We start from the raw sequence: 26,167 nt of genomic DNA, 5'->3' as shown, positions 1-26,167 counted from the left end.
AAGCAGGGCAGAAAGGAGCGACTAATAGAGGAGACTTACTTTTCAAACAGTGGTTTAATTTAAACTTTCTTTTAAATGAAAATCCTTGTGGTACCAGTAGTGCAACCAGTCATAAGCCAGGTCACAGCACACTTGTTGAAGATCGATATTCTTGTGGCTGGCCCCATTTCAAAGCAAATGGCTTTGCATAGTTTTGAAGAGCATCTATGTGGGTGGCAGAAATATTAATGTGGGTTCCAAATTGTTATTAATCTGTACTAAGTGCAATACTGAATTTCTTCTAAGGCAGATGCATTAATCAATCCTCTGCTTATCTATCACATCATCGAAGCCAAGTTGTTTGGGTTTAAGTCATTTTTCATGTAATTCGCTTACTACAGGAAGATGTTTATTCAAATCCTCCACTATGACCAACCAAAACAGAATTTTCAAAAAGTACGTAACGCTCCATGTGTGGTCTGCTGGGCACACGGAATTCCTACGCAAGGAAGTTATCCTCTCCAATGTCTAGAGCAGCTCTGCAGCAATAACAAAATGTCTATGGAGCAGACCCGGACACAGAAGCTATTTACCTCAGGGTATTCCCTAGTGGGAGCATGTGAAGATAGCCCAATTCTGCAACAGTTTTTTGTTCCGAAAACTCTAATGACGCATCCTTCAAAATTACTGGAGTTTTATTTGCCTCAGGCTTATGAATTGCAACCAAAGACATTGTGCAAAGAAAGCAAAGATTAAGTACACTTTGGGGAAAGGTGGCAAACCATATTGGTAACACAAAAGATAATCTGATGAAAGAAGCCATTCATTATACTATGTAGATTGCAATATTCAACAGCATTTTAAATCCAACTTTTTATCATCAAAAAAAGGAAAAAAGAAAAAGTAAAGTTTACAGTAGACATAAATTTCATGTATACAGTTCAAAAAGCAGTTCCTTTTCAAGAGATCATTGAGCATAAAGTGAAGCAATGAATGGGACAAGACAGGGTAGAAGCTAGCTACTGTACATTTAGAAGCTATTAAACAAAATTGCATATATGTACCACAGTGTAAAAACAAATACAGAACTAACAAAACCTTGAAAATTGCCTGATGAAAAATAAAATCACCAGTTGCTTTTAATGGCTCCTGGTTAGCAATGCTACAAAAGACATTTTTTAAATCTTTCTGATGCCATTCGATAGCATCTAATCAAATATTGAAACCAGGAATAGTCAAACCATTAGTAAGCTAAACCCAACCCATAGAAATATACTATCAACCCATGTTTTTTTTTTTCCATCAAAAGATTTTTGTTTTGTTTTGTTATTTTATCTTTGAGGCCCATTTGGTCACAGTATGTTACATTTTTTCCCTTTTTTACACCATGATATCATATGTTTGTCTGGCACTATCCTAAAGCTAGTTTATAGATGACGTGAATACAGAAACACCCCAATGCCTATCTGACAAAGTGAATTCACTGTGTGTAAAATGGGAGAAGAGAAGAAGGCTTCTCATTTAAGAAAATTTGACCATATGGATCACTCGTCATCACTTCCACTTGCTTCTGACTGGTCCTAGATGTAAAAGACAGAGGGGGAAAAGGTTATATGATTTTTGGGGGGTGAAATTATTAAAATAAAAACCAGAAATTATTTCAGTAGACCTATTAGAATGGTAATAAAGAAACCAGGTGCAATCCAGAGATAACTGGGCATGCATGTCCCACTGAAATAAATGTAGTTAAAGGTTAAACAAAATGCAAACGTATGCCAAGGCTTTCACACAGGGAATGGGGTTTTATGTGGCATTGTGTATGAATTACAGAGTTACTGGACTTCTTCTCTTAAGGCAGTATGCTTTTATGTATTTGGTGTAGCAGATCTGCAAGGAGGAATCTGTTTCTCTTAGTGATTATGCTAAGTTCTGGAATGGAGGGGAAGGATTCAGAAGCACTCCTACCAATATTTGGAGGAGATGCCTCCTAGTCCATCCCCTGGCTGAATCTAGGAGAACCTATCTCCTAGTGCAGGGGTGAGCAAAAGGTAGATCGGGACCTACTGGTAGATCTCTGGGTGATTTGCTGTAGGTCACCAAGGCTTTCTGACTTCCAGTTGTATAACAACAGAATCAACAAAATGGTTTTACCCCACTCCCCTTCTAAATTAGGCTGCTGAGATGGTACAACACTTGTGGCGAAAACTAGGAGTGAATCCTTGTGGGACTGAACTGTGAGCTCAGTTCTGGCACTGAAAACAAATTCCTGGGCTGAGCATGTACTTTATTCCTTAACTTTAAGGTATGTTCCCCCCCGCCCCCAAGCAACTATTTTGCACCTTGCTTCAGTGGTGGACCTTGGGTTTCTAGTAAAAAAAAAAAAAAGAACATCCTGCAAACCTGAAGTCTGACCACACCTGACCTAGTGAATGGAGAGGAGTCCCCCAGTGATTTGGACTGCCAGGACAAGCAGGGAAAATGAATTTTAGTCTTGCCTTCGAAATAACCTCAGCTGCTTTCTGATTTGCCCTGCCCCATTTCATTTCCCCAAAACTTACCCACCAGGAGCAACAACTGGGAGGAGGGGAGGGCTGCTTTTGGGGCCCTTATTAGGCCCCAAAGCATCACCAACCAATAATTCCCAGTGCAAAAACCACTGGGAATTGTAGCTTGCCAGGGCTTACGGAAGCTGTAGCAAGCTTATGAAAGTGCCAGGAAGCCACAGTTCCCAGGGACGTTTGCCCAGTGAGCAGCCTTCCCCTTCATTCCCCTGTCCTCTGCTGCTAGAAGAAAAATTCTGGGGAAATGGAAGGGAGGAACAAGCTTCAGAGAAGACTAGAGGCAGTAAAGGGCTAGCAGGGAAGCATTGTGAATGGGCAACTCCTTCTCAAATTGGGACGGGGAGTTTGTATTAATGCTGCTTTCGTGCACCTTTGAGCCACCATCTGGAGGGTACTTCAAACTGCTCCTCACAGAATTACTCACCGAAGCGAGGATCACTGGTAAGCACCACTCATTATGCAGATGAAATTGGCCTACTGTTTTGTCTTAACAAACCGTGATAGTTATTGAAATAATTCTCTCTTTACCTGATTTTGCCTCAATATGCTAATGACACCCCATTCTGTCTCTCCTTTGCATCTAAATCTAAGGAAGCACTTCTAGTTCTGAAATCAGTCAGTGACTGATGTTGATAATGGCCTCAATGAGGGTGAACAAATCAAGAGAAAGGCAGTTTAGAGAACAAGGGTTCAGCCTGTCTCAGATGGGATTGCACTACCCTTGAAGACTCAAGTCACAGTTTGGGTATGCTCCTGCATTAGGCCTGAGCCTGGATGTCCAGGCTTCGGTGGAGTCAGGAGTGCTTTTACACAGTTAAAGCTAGCTTTGCTGGTTGCTGGAAATGTCAGATATGGCTACAGCAACACATGCCTTAATTACACCTCATCTGAACTACTATAACGTGGTCTCTATGGGGAAACTCTGGTTCAGAATGCTGCAGCCAGACTACTGTTTGGGGCCAGTTATAGGAAGCATGTGATTCCTGTGTTGCTTCACTGGTAGTGGTCTGTTTCAGGGTAAATTTCAAAGTACGGGTTATTAACTATAAAGCCTTACACAACTTGGGGCCAGATTATTTGAAAGACTATATTCTCCTATATTTGGTTACTCCCCTGCATGTTTACTCAGAACCAGTGCGGCTCAATCCAAGTAAGCATGCACAGGAGTGCAGTCTTAGCTTGTCTTTAGAAGTAATGCAAAGAAAAGGTTGGCTGGGATCCAAAGAGCAACTTTAGGTTCACCCAAAGGCCTGTGCACCCCTTGTGTTTTTTTGTTTTACTTTTTCATTTGAACCATAAGCTGCTTTGGGAACAAGCCTGAGTTGAAATCCAGCTTGCTGTTCAGAACAGGAATGCTGCTCTTCAAGGAACCCAAGTTCATAGCCCTGTTTTGGTGTCATGTGGTTCTTTGGATCTTGGCCACAGAACAGAATTTAGCACAACAGAGTTTTTTCTGCTATTCATGTACTAGTTAAGCCTTAGCACTAAATTTTATATCGATTGGCTGAGATCTAAAGAGCTACTCCAGGCATGCTCAAGGCTTGGGCATGCCCCATGAGATTTTAAGGCTTTTTTCCCTTTGAGCCACAATCCCGTTATGGTTTGCCACGTGGCAAAGGGGTCTGCTGCTTGTGAAATACAAGCCCAAATGCACCTTTGGCATTCAGAACAAGTTGCATGGTTCTTTTGATCCCAGCCATTTTTCCAAATACTAAGAATCTTAATGAACATATGGAGGTGAGGCTCTACATTTCACAACTGCTTTCTCTCTCAGTTTTTTCATGCATCCTGAAAACTGTAGATGATTAGCATTCAAAGTCTTGTAAATGCAACCAAGATTGCAATTACAGGTATAGTGGAGGAAACCATTGGGGAAAAAAATCAGTGCTTCTGTTAAGCAAAACTTACATTTTCATCTTGATCATCATCAGTGTCATCATCACTCACAACCGGTTTGGCTTTTACCCGACTTTGGCGCTTCTTGCCTTTCCCTTTGTCCCGGTTTTTGTCATCCTTTTTGTTTAGCTTGATCTTCACTTTCACAGATTTGGCTGGAAAAAAGTTAACGTTCAGAGGAACTTAAAGACCAGAATGAATGTTTATACTTTCTCAGCTGTTAAGATCAACTAAGCAATCTTATACATACCACCCTGAAAAAGACTTCCTTTCCATCCCTTATTCTGATACATACAATTACACAGGAGAATAGCTAACACATCAACAGATATTGCTCAGTTTAAAATGTTCTGAACATAAATGTCTTTTCTTGAGAAGGAGGAATACAATTCCTACAATTACTCAAAAAACAAGAACAAGTAGATTTAATATGCATTAAATATATTTTTAGATTTAGATTTAATATGCATTAAATATATTTTTCATTGGTGGCAAAAGAGAAGGTCAGGAAAGGCAAAATTAGACTTGCTCAGACTAGAAAGCCAGCAGCAAGCTTTCAGACTGGCAAAAGGTGACGGAGGGAGCAATTCTACGGCTGCTAGTCAGCAGCTAGATGGCCAAAGGATATGTCGGTTTCCGGGAACTGACATTCTTCCCCCCCATGCTGCCTTGTAGGCAGCGCGGAACGGCCCTGCGCTCCGCACTTGGAAGAGGAGCACGGAGCGGAGAAAATGGAGCATTCCTGGGGCCGTTCCGGGGTGGGGAAGGCGGAAATGCCAGTACAACACATCCAACGTGTCATCCAGCAGCTGCTTCCCCTGCTCCGCCTTCCCGAGGCTAGACAGCTGAAATCAGCTGTCTAGCTGCAAATGCACGGTGGCTGAAGCGCAGAGCAGACGATCCCTGCTGTGTCTCTCCTGGCCTGCATTGGATAGGCAGTCGCCTCCGAGTTCAGAGGCAGTCGCCTACTCCGGTAGGATTGCCCCCTAAGGGTGCAATCCTATGCATGTTTAGACAGAGATAAGTCCTGCAACTTCCAGCATCCCCCAGCCAGCCATGCCGGCTGGGGCATGCTGGGAGTTATAAGACTTATTCCTGTCTGAACATGCAGAGGGTTGCAACCAGAGTACCCCATGACACCCATTTCTTGTTCTCTGTTTTGAAGGAGAGACTGACATTCTGACTCTGACTCATCTTCCTCGTCTTCGTCTTCCTCGTTGCTGTCTTCCTCACTTTCATCTTCTTTGGCAAGCTTCTGCCGCGCACTTTTGAACACTGACTGGAGAACAATGGAATCCTCATAGATCTGTAGCATGAAAGCAAACCTGCATCAGAACTGCAAGCTGTGCTTCATCAAAAATTCACAGCATGGAATGTTATTTTCTATGCAAACCCACAGAGAGCACGGCTTTTCTCCCCCATTACAAGTCATAAAACTTGTTGCATGAAATTTTACAGGAAATGCCAATGTTAATTTTTTATGCACTAAATGAAGGTAAAAAAAATAACCTTCAGTGACAACCGAAGACAAAATGAAACTCTATATTATATTAATTTTCAAATTTCCAAGCACCATCTACTCTTATGCTTGAATTATTTAATAAATTATTACTAATGCTATTGGAGTCTTCAGTGGAAAGCTCTAATTAAGATTTAGGTTATAGTCTAACAATATATCCAGGCAGAAACAAATGCACTCTTCTGATGCTAATTATTAATAGTAAAAACAAAATGAAACCATTCACCTTAGCTAATAACAGAATTCTGTAGCATGAAGTATGACCTACTGTAGCCATAATACTCTCAAGCCTTTATCCATGGCTAAGAGATTATGAATGGGCTATGGGATTTCACACTCCCTCCCTAGCCTGTCTCATCTCACATGCACATTCTTTCTGCCCTTCCCCTAAGAACTGTAAATATAGTTAAAGAGTTAATGGTTATGACTCTACTGACCTTAACCATGGTTAAAGCTAACTAGATCTCCCATAACTGAGCTTTATGCTAGAAACTTTGGTTAGTGTTAACCATGGCAAATTGCAGTACAGACATCACCTCTTATCCATGGTTAAGGCTATTGGGGGAAGGGTAGAGAATCTGTGCACGAGAGACAAGTCGCCAGTGGGAGGGAGCACTCAGCCCTGCAGTCCATTCCTGATCTCTCAACTTTTCTAAGGATTTCTTACTTTCTTTTTTAAATCCTTTTTTTTATCAGTAAGCATCACAATATGATCTGAAAGACATCTCTGAAAGAAACAACTACATTTTGATTACAGTAGATCTATCAAGCTATATTTGTATGCAACTATACTTGTAAAAGAAGCATTGAATCTTAAGATCACCTTCCTTAAATGAACTGGAGCCTACTGTACGAGATGATAAACAATTTCTCTCTAGAAGTTCCAGACATTTCAAAGGCACCTTACAGATATGAACACATTTAATGTACATATGAGATAATAATGAAAAATATGGACGTTATCAGGAAGGAAAAATGAATAAAGCTGCTCTTTTTCCTTTTAACTCCTCCTGAAAACTTCCTCTCTCTTTAGTGCTTGTATATCCCCAAGCCTGAGTTGTAGGGCACTGCGAAGCAGGTATTTTCATTTCCCCTTACTGTATAGGAGAGTTCTGGGGAAAACTGGGGCATGATTATATTCAGGAAGTATCATAGCTCAGTGACAAGGTCCTAGGTTCAATCCCCGGCCTTTCCAGGTATGGCTGAAAAAATTTCTGCCTGAAGAGCCTATGCCAAGTCAGTGTCGACAATACTGGGCTAGACGGGCCAATGGTCTGAGTCAGTATACGGCGACTTCCTATGTTCCTATGACTGATAGCACACATCCCTAACTTTAATTCACCCTACCTAGGATGGATCCTTTAAGGTGCTGGGGTCTCTGCCCTTATTGCAGCGGAGGGTGGGGGTGGAATTAAGATGAGAGAAAACACTTTTCTGCCAATCCTAATTAAATACCCACCATTGTTGGATTGTGTAGGGAGCAGAGCCTCTAAAAGACCTAAAGGATCCTGGAGAGGAGGGAGGAAATGGGGGTTTGTGGATAAATGTTCAATGGCACACCATCACCGACCAAAATTTTCCTTCCTCATTGGTTCTCAGCTAAAGTGAAGCAGGAGGTTAGATGCTTGCTTTCTGGCAAACCGAGGGCTTGCACCTACACTCTGTAAGTTGCCACAACTTTATTGCAAGATGCATGCAGCATGTATATGCACAGGCCTCAGTCTTTCAAATTTTAGATCCCCCTCTTTACATGTTTTCAGAACTAGTATTTGTCTTCATACCTGGATCTTTCCATAGATATTCCCCCCCCCCCCCCCCAGGTTTGCTGCCCTACTAGTTGGCATGGGACTACCCACTTTACTATTAGAGCAGGGATCCACAACCAATATCGCCCTGAGGGCTGCATGGGATGATGGCTTGGGGGCCTCACGTGCTTGCATGCCAACACACATATACACCCACGCCCCAATGATCCTGATACAGATCGCGCTTCCCTCGCTGCAAGCAGTGACTCTTACACTGGAGGGAATATGTCTTCCTAACTGGATAATGAGCCTTGTGAAGAAGCGCAATATGGGAGATATTAGTCAGCCTTACAAAAGCCGTTATCTTCTAGAATCAGTGGCAAATTACTCTGCAGAGTATAAGATTAAAGATTATAGACCCAATCCAGTGAGATGCATTCTTATGCCCTACTGAATGTGAGTAACTGTGACGATGTCATTGATTTGAATGAGATTTAACTGCCTTTGGGCTTCTTTGAAGTGTGTTCTGTGCTGGGGGCATAAAGCAGGATATCAATTTAATAGGGTATAACACACATGTGAGTGCCCCAAAGCGCACATGTGGCCCTCAAAGACTTTGGCTGGAGCCTGCATGGGTGCCCAAGCTGAGCCAGATGAGTTCATGCTTTCCCAAGCCTATGTGCCCTCCTCCCCATGTAAACTATGCTACCCTCATCTTGCAAAAAAAATAAAAAATTGCCAGACGGTGGGGAGCATGATTACGATGAGGCCAATGTGCAGGCAGCGTCACCCCTGCACACTCCCTCTCACTATATACTGTGCTCCATTCGCTCACAAACTGCTGTTGGAATGATGCTCTAGCAGCTGCATTCACTATGGGTGAACCTCTGAGTATGGCTGCTAGAGTGTTTGCTAGATGCCGAGGTAGCTGCAGCTGTGCTCAGAGACACAAGCATAGACAACATGCATGTTAGAGCATCATCCAGCACTGGGTTGCCAGAATCACCCTGTGCTTAGGATGCTTAGTTTTAAAAAAGGACCCCACTTGTATGAATCGGATCTTTTTCTTTTGACTAAATCCCTCTTCCTAGTGTGGAAGAGGGATTTTCATGGGCTTTGCAGGGGGTGGAGGGAAGCCCACCCGCCCCCGTGTGTGTGAGGATGTGTGTATCTCTGTCTCTGGAGGAAGAATGTCTGGTCTGTGTTTGTGTGAGTTAGGCGTGTGTGTGTATATGTCGAAAAGCTTTGCCCATTCCTGGTATAATAGGGGAGAGCATTGATGCTAATCTTACAGATGGAAAGAACATCTCAGCTACATCTACAAACAAATGGGTTGTTATAATAGTCCACCACAGGTTACAAGCTAAATATTGGTAAGGGACAGATCCATTCATAAGCAATATTTCAATATGATGTGCGTCTTGTGCAATTATTCAATATGATGTGCGTCTTCTTCAGCAAAATGCAAATTCAATACTATGAATAATTAAAAAAAATTAAAAGCATTGTACACTATCTCAAAGCACTAACAGGCACAAAGGGTGGTAAAGCTAGAGTTAATCCTCCAATGAAGACATTTTCCAAAGTACCGAAATTACAAAAGAAAAATAACTTACCGTTATATAACAAATTCTGAAGGCTAAAAGTAAGCAAAAGCAGCAAAGAATGGCCCAGGTTGCTACATACAATTACTGGGTAAACACAATACAGACCCAGGGTTAGAGGGTACTCAAGATGATCACTGACCAGTGCAACATGCACTTTCTCTCTCTCTGTCTGTCTGTCTCTCTCACACACACACAGTACAGTGTGCAATATTTAATGCAAATGCATACATAAATATTCTTAGTACCAAGAGGTAAATGATATGAATCAGACCTGTGACCCTTCTAAGTTGAAAGTCTGAGCATTGTGACACAACAACATGACGTCCTTCTCCAGGTCACTAAGACTCCGATATTTATGGTTACGAATTCTTTCCTAACATATGTTTTAAAACAAGAGAGAATGAAAGGGAAAAATTAAAGATAGGATAACTGGTTAACAAATGTGATATAATCCTGAACATAACACATGCAGCTGTATCATAAATAAAATTGCTATTATTCTTTTAACATGGATTAATTAGATACCACAAAAATAACAAGCACATTCAGATAAAAGCAAAAAGCAGAATAAAAACTCTCCATATTCTGAGTGGAAGAGCTGGATAACAGTGATGAGTGGCTGGGCCAGAGGGCTTGAAATATCAATTGCAATGCTCTTAAGTAAACTAGAGGAATGGAAATAGCGTACTCCAAGAAGCAGCTCTGTGTCCGATTAAGACATAATTCTCACACACAACACCCAAAAACAGAAAATCAAAATTAGTCCAACTATAAACTCAACCACAAATTACAATAATCTTCTTACAGTGCAATCCTATCTATCTATCTATCTATCTATCTATCTATCTATCTATCTATCTATCTATCTTCATTCATTCATTCAGAAGCAGGCTCCATTGAGTACAATGGGGCTTATTCCCAGATAAGTGGGTATACGACTGCAGCGTTAATTTGGCAGCCATGGATCAATAAATCATTGCATACACCTCTAAATATTAGCAATACCAAGAGACTACAATAGTACATATGTTAATACTGCTATAGAGACTACTGTGAGTTTAAGGTAGCTTTACAAAGAGCAGTAGTTTTTGTTACACCACATGTATATACTGCAATGGGAGAAAGTGAATTGAATGTAGATTTCCATGGGTTGGATCCAGCTCAGAATGCTCCCACCAGCAGAAAGGGGGAGGTGATTTTTGCAGATTCCCCCCACCTTATCCCCCAGCATCACTCCCCCCAAACTGTATCAGAGGGCCCCCCAACCTACAGAGCATATTTTCAGGGAGGGGGCAAAGGGGGACTGTAGGGAGAAGGGTAAAGAGGCATATGCTGGATCCAACCCCCTATATTCAAATGCAGCTCCAGTACTCCCTTCTCCAAATTTGTGCCTGGTTTCATGCTCTAGCTAACTGAGCTTTTGTAAGCACGGCACCTTAATAAAGCTTTCCTTGAAAATGTAGGGCCTACTACAGATAACCTGCCACTGTAGAGCAAAATTCCAGAGTTCATAAAGCTTGCCTTGCTGATAAATCAGTTTGTGCTCTCTAGAATTTGTCTTGAAGTAACCCACTGACAGTGAAATATTACACACATGGAAGATTGAAAGCAAGCACTATTTTAAATTTACAATACGTGCAAGAGTGTAAAATGCAAATACCGATAATTTGGTTTAATGCTGGAAAGCCACACTGATGTGCAGTAGAAATTATGCCCACCTTTATTTTTTTGAAGTCCACTGGCTTTCTAATTAACTCGTAGTATTCTGGGTATTCTTTTCTGGAAGGCAGTTGAATGAAGACTTCACTTAACTGTCGACCTGAACTGTTAATAAAGACAAAAACAATCCCAAATATTACTACTCAGTTGGTGAAAAGAGATGGTACCCAATACAGACCGTGTGTCTCCTCCCCAAGCATTCTTAGGTTATGCTCTCATAGGAGTGAGTGCCAAGGTAAATATTGGGAATAACTAAGTAAAACCATAAATTATGAGTGCCTGATTCAAAACTAGTTTTCCTTGGGAAATTGCCAGCCCTGGCCCATTATATGCAAAACACAGCTTTTGAAAATACTAAAATATCCCCAGTGTTATTACCATTAAAAAGGAGACTCCTGCTGTTTTGGCATCTAAAAGCATGGCAGATTTTCTGCCACAACTTACACAGCTGACATCTTGGATTTGTGCCTCAGTGGGAACAAATCCTCATTTTGAATTTCAGGACCCACAGTCAAACTGTCCAGAAGCTGCATGTTTTTTTTTTTTAATGAGCCTCAATGTGACAGAGAGCCTAACTGTAAGCTGTACATTTTTACTACTTTGGCAGCAGCACCACCATACTTTTTAAAAACAAACAAACCCAGCAGTGTCACTCTTGGGGATTTCACCAGCAATTCCACAGCTTATGACCACATTTACATAAGTAATATAAGCTACAGTTTGCCAGTATCACAGACCTGGACATGAGACCTTCCGTAGCTTTATTACTCCTGATCACATCAAATTTGGGGAAGTCCTTCTTTAGGCTGGCTCTTTGTTTTCTAGTCACAGTTGGTGAAGTTTGAGCTTGAATACAGACACTGCACGTGAGCTACCCATTATCACGACCCCGACCTTAAGCCAGGACTCTAACATAGAGGAGGAGGATTCCACTGAATCAGGGAGACGAGCAGTGCAAGCCACACAGGTGTTATACCCAGACCAAAGTCCTGACAATGAGCCTGAGCTTGGAATCTGTCAGCCAGGAGACCCTTGAACCAGAGGCCTCAGAACTGGGGCGTTAGGACATGGCACATGAGATTCCTCTGAAAAACTGGCCCCCTTTAGACCAGCAGCCTCATGCCCCACCCCCAGTTCCTGATCACCAGCACATAATGCTCCAATCCAGAGGCCTACCCGTTTGGGAATATCAGGAATAGAGTGGAGACTGGGAGGGGTAGTCTGGCCCAGGTGAATACCAGACTTTAGCCCTGTTCAAGTGTTTGGTACCCAAAGGAGCAAGTGGAAATGCATGGGGCTAGCCCTGCCCCCTCAATGCTGCTGAATATGCTGGCCACATTCCCTGGCTGACATAAGATGGGCTCAGTCTGAAGGAGTCCACCTTCTAAGTGCATAGGAGACAGGACCTCGGCCCTCTTGTATGAACCAACAAACACTAACAAATGGGGGTGAGACTAGAGATTTGAAGGCCTGGGGAAAAAATGGGGGAAATTTGGGTTTTCTTCCAGCTACCCAAGCGTATTTTTTCAGGTGGGGTGGGGGTCTGAAAAATTGAACAATTTTGGATTATGTAATATCTAGTCTTTTATGTAAGACTAGAAATGTTAAATTTCTGAAAATTTTGAAGCCATAGGATACTTTTTTTTAATCCTCTCTGTAAGATACCCAGCATAGTTTGTTCGGGGGGGTTTTGTATTCCTTATTCAAATTATTGTTCTAACGTATCTTTTACTGACAGATATTTAAGGATGCTCCATGTCATGCTCACTTTCCTAATAAGTGATTAGAGTTACCCTATTATATAATATGTGGAAAAAATATGAATTCTTGATGGTTTGGGTATTGTTCTATAGAGTCCTATAGAGTCTAGGGGGTAACTCTGAAGCAGGGGAGTCCTGCTTCATTTTATCTAAGACTTTGTTTAAGTTCAAGAAATTCAGCATTATCAATAAAATCCTTAATAGGGAGGAATTTGGACTAACTAAAGGGCAGACATGTCTAATATTTAAAAAGCATTAGGGAGGGATATCCTACTGAAGATATGCAAATTACCCAGCAGACTATCTTGATCACATTCCTAGAACAGCAACAGAATATTGAATTTTACCTTAAAAAAATAAACAAAAACAAGCCAAACACCTTACACTTCTTTACCACAGATATTCCATGTCGTAGTCCCTTTGTGTATGGTTAAAGTGAATATGGTTAAAAAACAATAATCAAAACCTTAAAAAATTATTTTCTAAGAAAAACCTCTACGAGTTGTAACCGAGGGTACACTGAAAGCAAATTGTAATGTATGAATAGGCTACCCTGGCTTTTTTTCTATACTTCTAGTTTCATATATATCTTTTTTTTTTTTAACCACACGAATGAGAGATCTACTAAATACAGAAAGCATGCGCACTATTTCTCTTCTGGTTGCCTAGCAACTACCAGACTATATGCTGAAGAGCAATAGAACCTGCATAAATTAATAGAATCTACAGAAAGATGAGTGGCATTTACAACTGTGCTAGGTCACATTGTTCCCCCCCCCCCCCCACACACACACAGGCAAATCAGATCATAACACACACATACACACATATCCTAAACAAAACCTATTTTTGTTAGCTGTACCATTATCTTGCTACACTGGTTGGCGATGCATCTCTCATGTTTCAAAAGCAATGTACTGTGTTCTATTTCATTGTATTAACAGGTGATGAATTTAAGGTAAGATGTACATTTATTTTACAGGTTGAGTTTTCTGAGCAACTTGTACTCTGAAGAACTATCAATCTTCTTTTACTGAAAAACTGAGCAATACCCTTTCATCAATTCAATGTCACATCAATTTAAAATCCAAAAGATAAAATTTTGCATACACACACACACACACACACACACACACAGTGTTCATGTTCCTTTGGAGGGATTCACTCTATTGGACTGCCTATGAAAGGAAGCGGCAGTGACTTAAGTGTGATTTTCTAGACACCTCACTGAAGGCTGATTTTCATGTTATGCTCTAAAATACAGACCATTAGCTTTCTAGAGGCCAATTCAATTCTTTGCTCTGTACAGTACTGAACTAGCACTAAACAGGTATTAAACATTAGTAGGTGCAGCCTTCAAGTGACATATGAATCTAAAGAAGTACATACTAGTCATGTTAATAGGGCAAAGCTGGATGACTCCGCTCCATAAGACCAACGTTGGAAACTGCTTTACTAGCAGCAGCCCAAACTGTTTGCACTACAGCAGCTGTAGCAGCACCATCTGAGACTTGAGGGCTTCCCCAAATTGTGCACTGTATCCTCAGTTTTCTTAGTGCGTACCAATTACAGTGTTGTGGAGCAAACTGTCCATGCAAATCATCACAGGCCACCAACATACCCTGAGAGTGAAATGCCTAGAGAGGAATAACTACAGAGAGCAACACTTAAAGTAGAATTCTAGGAAGCTCAGAGATAAATCTTCAGTCCTCCTAGGACTGCCTGATTCTACAATCTCTAGAGAAAGTGACACCAGGAAAGTGGAAGTATGTGAAGACTTTGCTCTCAGGAGTAACACCTCATGCATCAAAGCAATTTGGACAGGAAAATTATCTCACTGAGTAATGAGAACAATATTTTAATTTAACTATGATCACTTCAAAAAGCTAGAAAGCATTAAGAACTCCAGTGCTGTGGAATACGGGTTCTCAGCCTTCTAATCAACCTGTTCCCTTGTCAGGAAAAAAAGTCCTGAGCTCTTTCTGAAGGGCAAAGCCAGAGTAGACAGAAACAAACACCTTTAACCAGTGTATACTGTGCAAGACCCTACATGATTTGATCTTCGTTTTTCAAGCATGCTTAATAAAGCAGCAAATGCAGCAGACTGTGGGGTACAATAATGAAATATTGCTAACTCCAGCAGACATTCCATGATTAAAAGAAATGCCTGGTACATGAAACCTGACCTTCCATATCTACTCACCATGCTAAGAGGACAGGTATAGAGGGGTGTGTGTGTGTGTGTGTGTGTGTATCTATATATGAGAGAGAGGAGGGAGGTGATCCCTAGGTGAACTTACTCAAGAGGTGCTTTAGCCTGCGGCTTGTTTTGCTGATAAATTACAAACTTCGCACTCAAAAGGGTAAAAAGTATGAGAAAAGTAAGCTAGTATTTCTGTTCAAAGTGGTGTGGAATTTGTCCTAGTATCATTTGGGGAAATTTATTTTCATGTTCAAACATCATAATCATCTTGAATAAGTTCACTAGGATATATCTATTGCATCTGACTGATCGCTTTGTTATGTTCTCTGAAACTCAACAATGTATATTTTGACAAAACAATGTATATTTTGATCAACAAAGCTCCTGACATTTCTTGGAGTTGTCTTAAAATCCTCACTCAATTTGCTCTGCTTCCCCCTATAGCCCACCTCAATGCCTTCCAAATCTGCTCAAGGGTCCCCCAACCCTCCGGAGCAGATTTGGCGAGGTCAGGGGGAATTGTTCTACCAATGGTTTCTATATCTGACAGTCAGGATTGGATACAATCTTAAGGATGTGAAAATACCTAGATATAACAGCTAGAGGAGACACATTCTTCTTTATGCTTGGCAGATATGTTAATTAATTATGTGTTGGAGGACTTTTAACTTGATAGCCCTAAATATTAACAAAGTACTCGAGCAAAGTACATGAATGAAAACAAGTATTTCATTTCTCTGATCAATGCTCTCTTCTTTATAGAACCCATAACCGTGTTGTTTATCTATTAGACAGCCCTGCTTCCCAATGCAGACTGATACTCAATACGTTTTACCAAAGCATGTTCTAAGAAATGACAATAGCTCTTGCTCAGCATTTAAACAAAGTAAGAACAAACAGAATTCCCAGCATCCTTTGCAAACTTCTTTCCAACGTAACTTGTCTCTAACATGGACCTGCAGCTTCAGTGCTTTCTTCAAGGGCAACCAATTTCAATAACAAGCTAATTAAAATGAAAAGTTGTAGCTAGGGGCAGAGTTTCAGATTTTGCTTTGATTATGATTTTTGTAAATAGAAGGAACTCTGTAACCTTTGCTGTTGGCAAGGCAGTGTAGAAAAAGAAAAGGGAATCATTTGGCAGACACATAGCTGCCAACAATGATGGATCAGTGCTCCAGGTGTATATATAAGATAGCAAGCAATGCAACTGATATGAGGCACAATCCTAGCCATGTTCAGTCACTGCAGGTCCTGATGAATTCAGTGACACTTACTCCCTACTAGGGATAGGGGAGAATTTAGTTTGGTCTGAATTTTTAAGCTAATTCACACTTCCTGGACTAAAATGTGGATCGGAATGGAACATTGGTACTCACGAGAAGATTCCTTCTGGGTTCTTGTGTAAAAGGCATCCAACAATGGGTTAACTCCCCCTATCACCCAGGGAAAAGCAGGGACCATGTGACAGATTTTCAAATACTTTACTGGTCCCAGGCTCCTCCTTGCCAGTTCTGTCCATGGCTATAGCTCAGAAATAGAGAAAAGTAGAAACTCTCCCAGGTGAAGTCATAAGAAGGACCACAAGGCCATGCAAATTAATGTTAAGGTGGTTTTCACATCTGAAAAAAATAACCAATTAGAACTCCGCATGAGAAGGACCAACTTGAGAGCCAGTGTGGTGTAGTGGTGAGAGTGTTGGGCTGGGAGCTGGGAGATTCGGGTTCTAGTCCCCACTTGGTCATGGAAGCTCACTGGGTGACTTTGGGTCAGTCACAGACTCTCAGCCCAACCTACCTCACAGGGTTGTTGTTGTGAGGATAAAATGGAGAGGAGGAAGATTATGTATGCCACCTTGGGTTCCTTGCAAGAGGAAAAAAGGCGGGATATAAATGCAATCAATCAATCAATCAATAAGAGCGTAGAGGTCAGTTGCTGTAGACCTGTGAATGTATCGACTCGGGGAAAAATAAGAGTATGGTTCAGATGCCCTTCCACACACCAACCTTCGCAGTACATACCAATCTTCCATTCTCCAGGTTGGGGTGAGGAAGGCATCCCACAATAGGATATGCTAAAGCTAACAACCAATTTGGGTGGGAAGAAGATTTATGAATTAACTGAGTCTATTGTGATGCTACCACTGATTGGAGCACCCTCCTACCAAAGGAGGCATCCACAGAGACATGTTTGTTGATGAAAGAATTTGGATTTTTCCAAGTTGTTGCCTGGCATACCTCAGCCAAGGATGCATGGGTGCTTAAAGTGGCCGAGATGGCTGTTGATCTAGTTGAGTGTGCTGTAACTTGGAGAGGTTTGGGCAGACCTGATGCCTCATATGCCAGAAATATGCATGCTTTTAACCATCTAGCTAATGTGGATCTGGATACTTTTTTGCCCATAGCTGTCAGGTGGAAGAATACGAATAAAGTATTGGATTGCCTAAAGGACTGGATATGTTTAAGGAAGATTTTTATTTGTACGTAAAAATTGTACGTACAATTTCTGTCAGTCCCTCTCCTGCGGGTGAGAAGGATTAGAACAGAAGGAGGGTAGGATCAGGTCCTGAGACGTATGAAATAAGGTGTTAACTTTTGGGATGGATGTTGGATCTGTCCTGAGCATCACTGTGTCTTTTTGAAAGTTAATGAGCTCTTTACTTACTGAAAGGGCTGACATTTTTGGTATCTGCTTGCAGAAGAAATGCCTACCAGGAATAAGACTTTTTGAAACAATATTCTTAGTGGTACAGATATAAGTGGTTAGAAAGCTTTTGTTAATGCCGAGAGGGTCACATGTAGGGTCCCTGATGGGAATCTGTAAATCATGGGAGGGCTTATCAGAGAGGCTCCCCAGAAAAATCTTTTAAGATAAGGGTACGTGCTTAACGGAGGGCATCTGGTTTTGATAAACGAAAGAGATGGCTGATGTTTGCCTGTACAAGGTGCCAGGTTTAGGCCCAACTTGAGGCCTGCTTGGAGGAAGAGAAGTTATTTGATGACTGCTGCTTGGGCGTTGAGGTTTTTTCTCCTGTACCATCTGGAGAAAGCCTTCCAAGTGGTCTCGTATATCCACGATGTGGATCTTTGCAAGATGTCAGCAGGGTATTTATGACTGTATCTAGGTAGCTTAGTTTGGAATAGATGCATCTTTCAATAACCATGGGGGTAACCAAAGCTATCCTAGACCCAGGTGAAGAACTGGGCCCTGGGATAGGAGATCTGTTTTCTGAGGGACGAACCATAGCCCCTGATATGCCAGGTATAGGAGTTCAGAGAACCCTGGTTAGTGTAGCCAGAATAGGGCTATCTGTCAGGAGCGCCCTAGCTGCCTCTTACAGTCACCTCCAATAGCCAACTCAAGACACAGACGAAAAGGATTCTTTTCAAGGCTTTATTCCTTTTACAACTTAATGACTCTTTCAGATGCTAATCACCAGCGACTAAGCAAGGAACAGCCCTGGGGAAAGATAGCAGAGTAGCCTAAGCTCCAGGTAAGGCAGTTGGTCCCCGTTTGAAGGAGAATCACGGGAAGACCCTGAACTTATGGGCTAGGGAGAGATCCTCCCTCTTTCCCTTGGGTCCTCAGGACACGACCGTTGCTTGTGCGCCAAACGAGCGCTACGTCTCCTTTCCGCGCCCTTCATCTGTCGTCGCTCCCTGCATCGGCGCTGAGCATCCAGCAAGCCCCCCTCCAGCGCTCTCTCGCTGCCAGGGTCACTATCTATCCCAGGAATGGTGGCAGGAGGAATCTCTGCCAGCTGCTGTGCTTGTGAGAGATGAGCGAGCTCCTCTCCCACAGATTGCTGTTCCTCCTCAGAATCAGAACTGCTCTGGGGTCCTATTGGCTCAGTTTCCAACCTGACACTATCAAAAGGACTGTTGCCTGTTCCTGCCTGATCTTTTGCAGTGCCCTTGCAAGGATCGAGATTGGTAGAAAGGCACAGAGTCTCTCTTTTAGCCAACTGAGTTTCAGTGCATCTATTCCTTCTGTTCTGTAAAAGTGGAATCTTGAAAGGAATTTTGGGACCTTGTGGTTATGTTGTGAGGTAAATAAGTTCATTGTGAGTGTTGAATTGCCTGAAATACTGAAGGATACAGGTTACATTCCCCTGGGGCTATCTGTTCTCATCTCAGGTAGTCCGTCGTATGGTTCAGTCTCCCTTTGATCTGCTGTGCTGAGACTGAGGCTACATTCTACTCTCTCACAGCAGCAGGGACTGGGATCCTTCATGAAGTGAGCGAGATTTGGATCTTCCTCAGCGATTCATGTGCGCTTTTGCTGTAATATTGACTGTCCTTATGAGAACATGTGAGCGTTGGATGTGGAGCAAGAGGTGCTTCACACCCGAGTGTATTGCTCTGAGTTCTAGCAATAGATGCTGTGTTTGTTTTCTGATGGCTGCCATTTCCCTTGAGCTATGTGGTTGTTGCATTGCGCTCCTCATCCCTTGAGGCTGGCATCTGCAGTTAGTGTGATCTTGCATGGTCCCTGGAATGGTGTTCCCATCTGAACATTTGGGAGGAATTGCCACCAAAGAGAAGCTCTGGGTTGGTGAGTAAGGTGGATTACATGATGTTCCTGGCAATCTGGGGTTGGGAGAGTAGAAGAAGCCAGCTGTTGTTTATTAAGTTCAGAACCTGTTTCATTTAAAATGTTTTGATTGTTTTAATATGGTGTTTTATTCCATTATCTTTGTTGTTCACCACTCCAAAATCTTTTGATGGGGAGCGGTGTATAAATATTATAAATACAATAAACAAATAAATCAAATAAATTGTAAAGGGTGAGAATGCAGTCTGGCCCATGGAATGATGCCAAGGCAGGAGATCACAAGACCCAGTAGGTGTGCCAAAATTTGACTGAGTTTGTAGTTAGAACACTCTGTCTGGAAAAAGGAAAAGGTAGCCCTTGGTGGTGTCAAATATGGCTCTGAGGTGGAGTAGAGACTGTGTTGGTTCAAGTTGGCTCCTTTTCCTGTTTATGATGAATCCATGCTGATGGAGGCAGGACTGCTAGGGACAGATCTAGTGAAACTTTGTGACTGGAAGGGGACTGGATGAATAGGACATCCAAGTTTGAGTAGATATGTACTCCTTTTATGTGTAGATGGGTCACCAGGGACACCATTGTCATGGTGAAGACACAGGGTGATGAAGTTAGGGTAAAAGGCATGGCTCAATATTGGAAGTGGTGGTTCTGGTAAGTGAAGTGCAGCAAACGTCTGTGATGTGAGCAGACTGGAATATGGAGATAAGCTTTAGTGAGGTTGATTGATGTGAGAAATTCTCCTTTGTGAAGGGCTTCTCTGACCATCTGAAGAGTTTCCATGTGAAAACGTGTATATTTAAGAAATATGTTGAGGTGTTGGAGATCCAGTATGGCCTGCCATTCTCCATCTTTTTTGGTTTCTATGAGGATTCCTTTTAAGGCTTTTTCTCCAAATAGTTGTGTTCCCATGAAGGGCACTGCAGTGACATTTCCTCTAGAGGCAATACCTATGTTCCAGTGCTTATGCCAGACGGAACTTCAAGCCACACTGGTGGCTGCCATGGAGCATGCATCAAATTGAATTGCATCTTACGTGGCATTTGCTAAAGTAAAAAAAGTTGAGAGCTTAAGTAATCCTTTACATAAGGTTGCCTGATTTACGTCTTTATTGTTTATAATATCCTCCACCCATAGAAGTAAGAGGAAACTGCTGATGCCCACACAGCTAGGGATGATGCTTCATGAACTTTCTTTAATGCTACATCAGAACTTCTTTTGCCCTGGTCTTTATGGAGCATCTCCATTTTTTGGCATGACTGCCCCTGACAAGAGTGCTGCAACATGAGCATCTATAAGAGGTGTTTTAAATTCTTCCATGACATTCTGTGGAAGTGTATAAAATTTTTGTGCTGGATTAGCACCCTTCTTCCCCTGAAGGGATGATTTCCATTCCTATTTTAGTCATTTTTTGGAAAGAGTTAGGAAAGGGTACCTCTCTGGTGGTTTGCTGAGGCTCTGGGAACATCCATAGTTCTTTTTTCCCCCTCTGGTTCTGTTGGCTGAGTGGCTAAGGAGGCAATTGCTCTGGACAACAATAATAGAGATAAAGTCATCTCTATTAAAAAAAATTGACAGGTGCAGTGTCTTCTATTGTTTCTATGTCTGACCATTCCTGTTCTTCCTCTTTGGAGTTGACCTCCTGTTGTGAAAGTAAGGAAGAATTACTATCTGGGTGTAGCTCGGTTATGGTAGAGTGTGGCCTAGTGGCCCAACCTGTGGTTATAGAGTGTGGTTTGGGAGAACCTTCCCTGGAGTATGCAGAGGAATATTGACTAGGAATATGGCTGGGTCCTTTTGAGTTAGAAGCGTTTTTTTCCCGTTTTTAGGATTTGAAGAAGGTGAAGAAGAAGAATCAGATTCATGCACGTCACGAGTGCATGGCCTGTTCTAGCAGCTTTCTTATCTAATAAATCAGTCATTTATTAGATGACCAACTACCATGGTGAGTTGGAAATGTATGGATTTATTGATTTGAGAAATGTTTACCATGGGTGTGTGTGCGGGGTGGCCCTTTATTCCCTTGTTGTAGATTAGAAGAGGTAAAAGGAATGGTGCCTTCTTCCTACTGGGAGAAATTTCAACTGCTTTTCAAAATGGTTGCCCGTCTAGTTTGGTGGGAAACTTCCAGGGGGGAATCATTAAGTGTTCTCACCCATTTTGCAGGTCTGGTGTCAGATTCTCGCAGCCCCCTTTCATCCTCTTCTGAACCCAAATCAGGCCTAATCAGGGGCTGCATGTTGTCTTGGGTGAGGATGGTGTGGTTGGGTGATGCAAATGCCCTAACTCCCTTGATCTCAGCTGTCTCCCTCACAGCTGGATTGGAACTTTCCCACTCCATTTCAGTGAGACCCAAAAGTTGAGCCGGCAAGCCAGTTATCTCCAGACCAATCATCTCGGGTGTCATCAGTGAAAACACTCCTTGTGAGATCTGAGGAAACTCATTCTCTTTGTTTTCTATCCTTACACGAGTAACTCCTTTGCGTTTGATTGCTGCCTCAGAGATTGATTTCTTCGCTGGTGGAGCCATAATAAAAGGTGAAAAAGGAACAGCAGAAGAAACAGAAACTGAAAGTTGTGTTTTTTTAAGGGGAAGGCAAAGCTAGGAAAGTTTGGAAGTTTACAGTTAAGAAAATAAAAGTTTTTATAGCCAAAAGAATGGTAGTAATAATAGAAGTAGGTTTTTTTTAAGGAGGAGATGAGAAATAGCTCTTTCCTGGGCAAAAAGCAGGGACACGCTGGCAAGGCCTAGGACCTGAAAATCTGTCACATCATCCTTGCTTTTCCCTGGATGATAGGAGGAGTTCACAGAATAGAATTATAGAGTAGTGGGGTTGGAAGGGGCCTATAAGACCAACAAGTCCAACCCCCACTGTAGGATGCCTTCCTCACATCAATCTGGAGAATATAGTTAGCCTTCAGATCAAGCTCTCCTCAGAACATTGTGATATCATTTTAAGCTCACTGTGTTAGAAAATGGGCATATTAGACAAACCTGTGTACAAAAATGGGTACATTAGGGAATATTGTGTACAAAATGTGCAAGTTAGGGGAACCGTATATGAAACCAAAGGTGAATTTTCATCCATTTTTTAAAAAAATTGCAGACAGACACAGAAACTGGATAAAACGAACATGACTGAATGCATCCAAAACCAACACTTAGCAGAAATACTTACTCATCTATCCCTACTCCCTACAAAGTATATTTAGGATTGCAGCCTACATTCTCAGAGCAGTTGAACTTTTTCAGCCTGCAAAAACTAGAGCTCAATTCATCACTTTATTATATTATAATGCAGTAATTATAGATCACAACATCAGCCATAGTTTGCATTTACCAAATCATTTCACTAGCCTCGTACCCCACTTCATGTTACTGGAAGTTTTTGTTCAGGGGTTCCCATCTGCAGAATTCACCCTGATCTATAGCAGATTTGCAAGATTTAAAGAAACTCAATGGGCAAAATTCTGTTCTCATGGAAACTAGCATAAATCCCCTAGTAAGGACTTCGTTATTATTGATCGGTCAGCACAGCAGAATGGGTCATTTCAGTCACAACTAATTTCTCTGGATCCACACACAGCTCAGCATAGTATCTTTAAAAGATTATCTGCAGAGGCAACAAAAACAGCAAAGAACAGTAATATCATCTCCTTAGCACTTACTATACATTTTACCATTGTAACACATCCACAAAGGTGGAGAATCCTGAATAACAGCCAGTTCCAAAAATATTTCAGCCAACTCACTCTTGCAAATCACTACTCATGAGAATGTTCTACATATATCCACAGTGTAACACTGGATGAGGGCTTTGCATAAGATAACAGCTCTTCATCTGTGATCAGAAAAATTGCATCAGCAATGAGATTAGTAATCATGGACAATCTTCCCTGAAAGTCTGTCAGTATGCACATTTATTAGCAATCTTTTCCAGCAATACATAGCTTCCAAGTAGTATTGGATGTGCTGTAGGTTGCTGTCTGTTTAAGCAGGGCAGTGTTGAGGCACAAAAGACCTGGGCAGTGGTCCGCTTGCACTGCATGTGCAACTTAGAACATGACCCATGTTCTAAGAACATGACCCATGACCCACGTGACCCAATCGAAGACCCAGATTGCAGAATCTTTTGCAATGTGCTGTGCCACCATGGCAGACATGTAGGATTCCTCAGATCAGCTGATGTGAAAAGTTTGAAAACAACTGTACAAGCTTAACATTGGCAGCGTCAGTGATCACAGCTATGCTAAACAACCTTTCACAAATGTGTTGCTGAGAGCCCTGAACTATTCTATTATTTCAGGGGTAAGAACGCAAAATGTATTAGTTAACAGGGGGTTCTTGCTGTAGCAGGATAGGTGTCCTGATCTTTAACTTGTTCAAATAATTCTGGAAAGGGAACCATGGGTTTTTTAAAATCTCAGACTGAAGAACACAGCACTTTGTCTGCTGTACAGAGCTGCCTGAATCACACAGACAGTGTGCCAAATTCGGAGAAGAAGTGATGAAAAATATTCAGTAAGGAACTGGTCCTTCCTTTCCTCAGGTCACACACTGTCTTCCTCTGAAAAGTCCCCTTCTTCAGAACTATCAGACTTATCCAGAGATCCATCCTCAGTTAGCAATTTGTGACTATCACCAGCTTCCTCCACAGAATGCTAAGGCAGAACTTTCTGAGGGGTATCTCAAGGATAGAGGGCAGAAAGGTGACTAAAAGAGGAAAAGCATTCTTATTTTTCCTGGGCTGTCTTTGACCATGTTCCTAGAATTGGATCTAAAGGAGGAGCTTTACCTGCCTGCCCCACCTCCCCCAAAGAACCAGAGCCTGCAAATTTTGGTTGCAGCTACAGGACCAAAATGTACGAGGTGGATGTTTTTGCTCTCAGGTCTTGCCTTGTGGAGCTTTCCCTTAGAACAGCTCCACTAGGCATGCCAGTCTGTCAGCTGCTCTAGTAGGGTTACCTGCAAAGTTTCAGAAATGGTAGGTGTTACAGTGGAGTTCAGTCATACTGCTCCAGATGCCATCTCAGTTGGTCAGGGATGTCACAGAACTTTGTTCCCCATTGTGAGGCAAAGCAAAATTAGCGCTTTGAAAAAATGGCTCAATGCCATGCAAGGTCTCATTTTCTGGTGTTGGGGCAGGGGGAAGCTGTTTGGAGAGCCACAGTGAGTACTAAAAATGTAGCCTGCCTGCTCCTCACCTAAGATGCACTGGTGGCGAGCCTCCTCTTTTGGCTGAGAAACAATAGGATCTCACAATTTGAGCCCAAAGATATCCCTCGCCAACCCCTGACTATGGTCATGAGGAGGGAATTTCCTTTAAAGAGAAAACAGATGACTAATTACAAGCCCCTTTACTGGGAGCTCCCGAGAATTTTGTGTTCTGCTGCTGAGATAGTGCCTGTCTGGGCAAGTAGGAACCCCTCTCCCCGGACAGCTTCAAAGACTGACAGACTTTGATAGCAGGAGGAGTAATCCCAGATGACAGATTGTCCTGCTGCAACTAGGGAGAGAAAAGTTTGTTATACAGGTTAAAGACAGCCCAACCAATTGCCATGCTTTTAAAATCTATCATTAAAGCTCTAGTTGATTCATCACACTGATTAACTGATTCAAGCTTTGTTCTTTAGCAAAGCAAATTGTAAGTGGCCAAAATTGGCCTGAGGAACCAACAGAAGAACAATCCATTCAGCCCTGGATAAGTACAAGGGTTCTCTTTGTGACAGCATTTGCTTTTAGAGGAAAACAGAAGTGAGAGATCCTACTGGAAGCTTAAAAGTTTGGTGGAATCTGGAGAAACGTCCCTTCTGGCCCATTTACTAATTACTATCTATCTACTTCACTATCTATCTATTTAGTAATTACTATTTCTGACAAAATGTGGTCCACTGGAGAAGGAAATGGCAACCCACTCCAGTATTCTTGCCAAGAAAACCCCATGGAACATATCACAAGGCTAAAAGATATGATGCCGGAAGATGAGCCCCTCAAGTCGGAAGGTGTCCAATATACTACTGGGGACGAGCAGAGGGAATTTCCAAGTAGCGCCAGAAAGAGTGAAGCGGCTGGGCCAAAGCCGAAAGGACACTCAGCTGTGGATGTGTCTGGTGGTGAAAAGAAAATCCGATGCTGTAAAGAACAAGATTGTTTAGGAACCTGGAATGTAAGGTCAATGAATCAAGGTAAGCTGGAGGGGGTCAAACATGAGATGGCAAGATTGAACATCGACATCTTGGGAATCAGCAAACTAAAATGGGCAAGCATGGGCGAATTTAATTCAGGTGACCATTATATCTATTACTGTGGGCAAGAATCCCTTAGAAGAAATGGAGTAGCACTCATAGTCAACAAAAGGGTGGGAAAAGCAGTACTGGGGTACAATCTCAAAAACAATAGAATGATCTCAGTACGAATCCAAGGCAAACCATTCAACATCACAGTAATTCAAGTCTATGCCCCAACCACTGAGGCCGAAGAAGCTGAGGTTGATCGGTTCTATGAAGACCTCCAACACCTTCTAGAACTAACACCAAAAAAAGATGTCCTCTTCATCATAGGGGATTGCAATGCTAAAGTAGGAAGTCAAGAAATCACCGGGATAACAGGAAAGCATGGCCTTGGTGTACAAA

At 42.1% G+C, this 26,167-nt stretch overlaps 1 protein-coding gene across 3 annotated transcripts in view; it reads right to left on the bottom strand.

Moving 5' to 3' along the window:
- Nucleotides 1–656: 656 nt before the first annotated feature.
- Nucleotides 657–26,167, bottom strand: part of SMARCA2 (SWI/SNF related BAF chromatin remodeling complex subunit ATPase 2) — a 147,132-nt gene continuing 121,621 nt past the window's right edge. For all 3 annotated transcript variants that reach the window (XM_084834397.1, XM_084834399.1, XM_084834398.1), the window contains 5 exons: nt 11,026–11,131; nt 9,579–9,680; nt 5,613–5,742; nt 4,449–4,591; nt 657–1,559 (listed from right to left, as the gene is read on the bottom strand). In XM_084834397.1, the coding sequence (XP_084690523.1) occupies nt 1,524–1,559; nt 4,449–4,591; nt 5,613–5,742; nt 9,579–9,680; nt 11,026–11,131 (517 nt within the window). In that variant the 3' untranslated portion in view covers nt 657–1,523. The remainder of the gene's footprint in view (nt 1,560–4,448; nt 4,592–5,612; nt 5,743–9,578; nt 9,681–11,025; nt 11,132–26,167) is intronic.

This window comes from Heloderma suspectum, chromosome 2 (genome assembly GCF_057233095.1).
Source record: "Heloderma suspectum isolate Gila_16-S chromosome 2, 16-S_ref, whole genome shotgun sequence".
In the NCBI taxonomy this organism is placed as follows: Eukaryota; Metazoa; Chordata; class Lepidosauria; order Squamata; family Helodermatidae; genus Heloderma; species Heloderma suspectum.
Note: the sequence above shows the minus strand (reverse complement) of the source record. Positions and strands in the feature narration are given on the sequence as shown.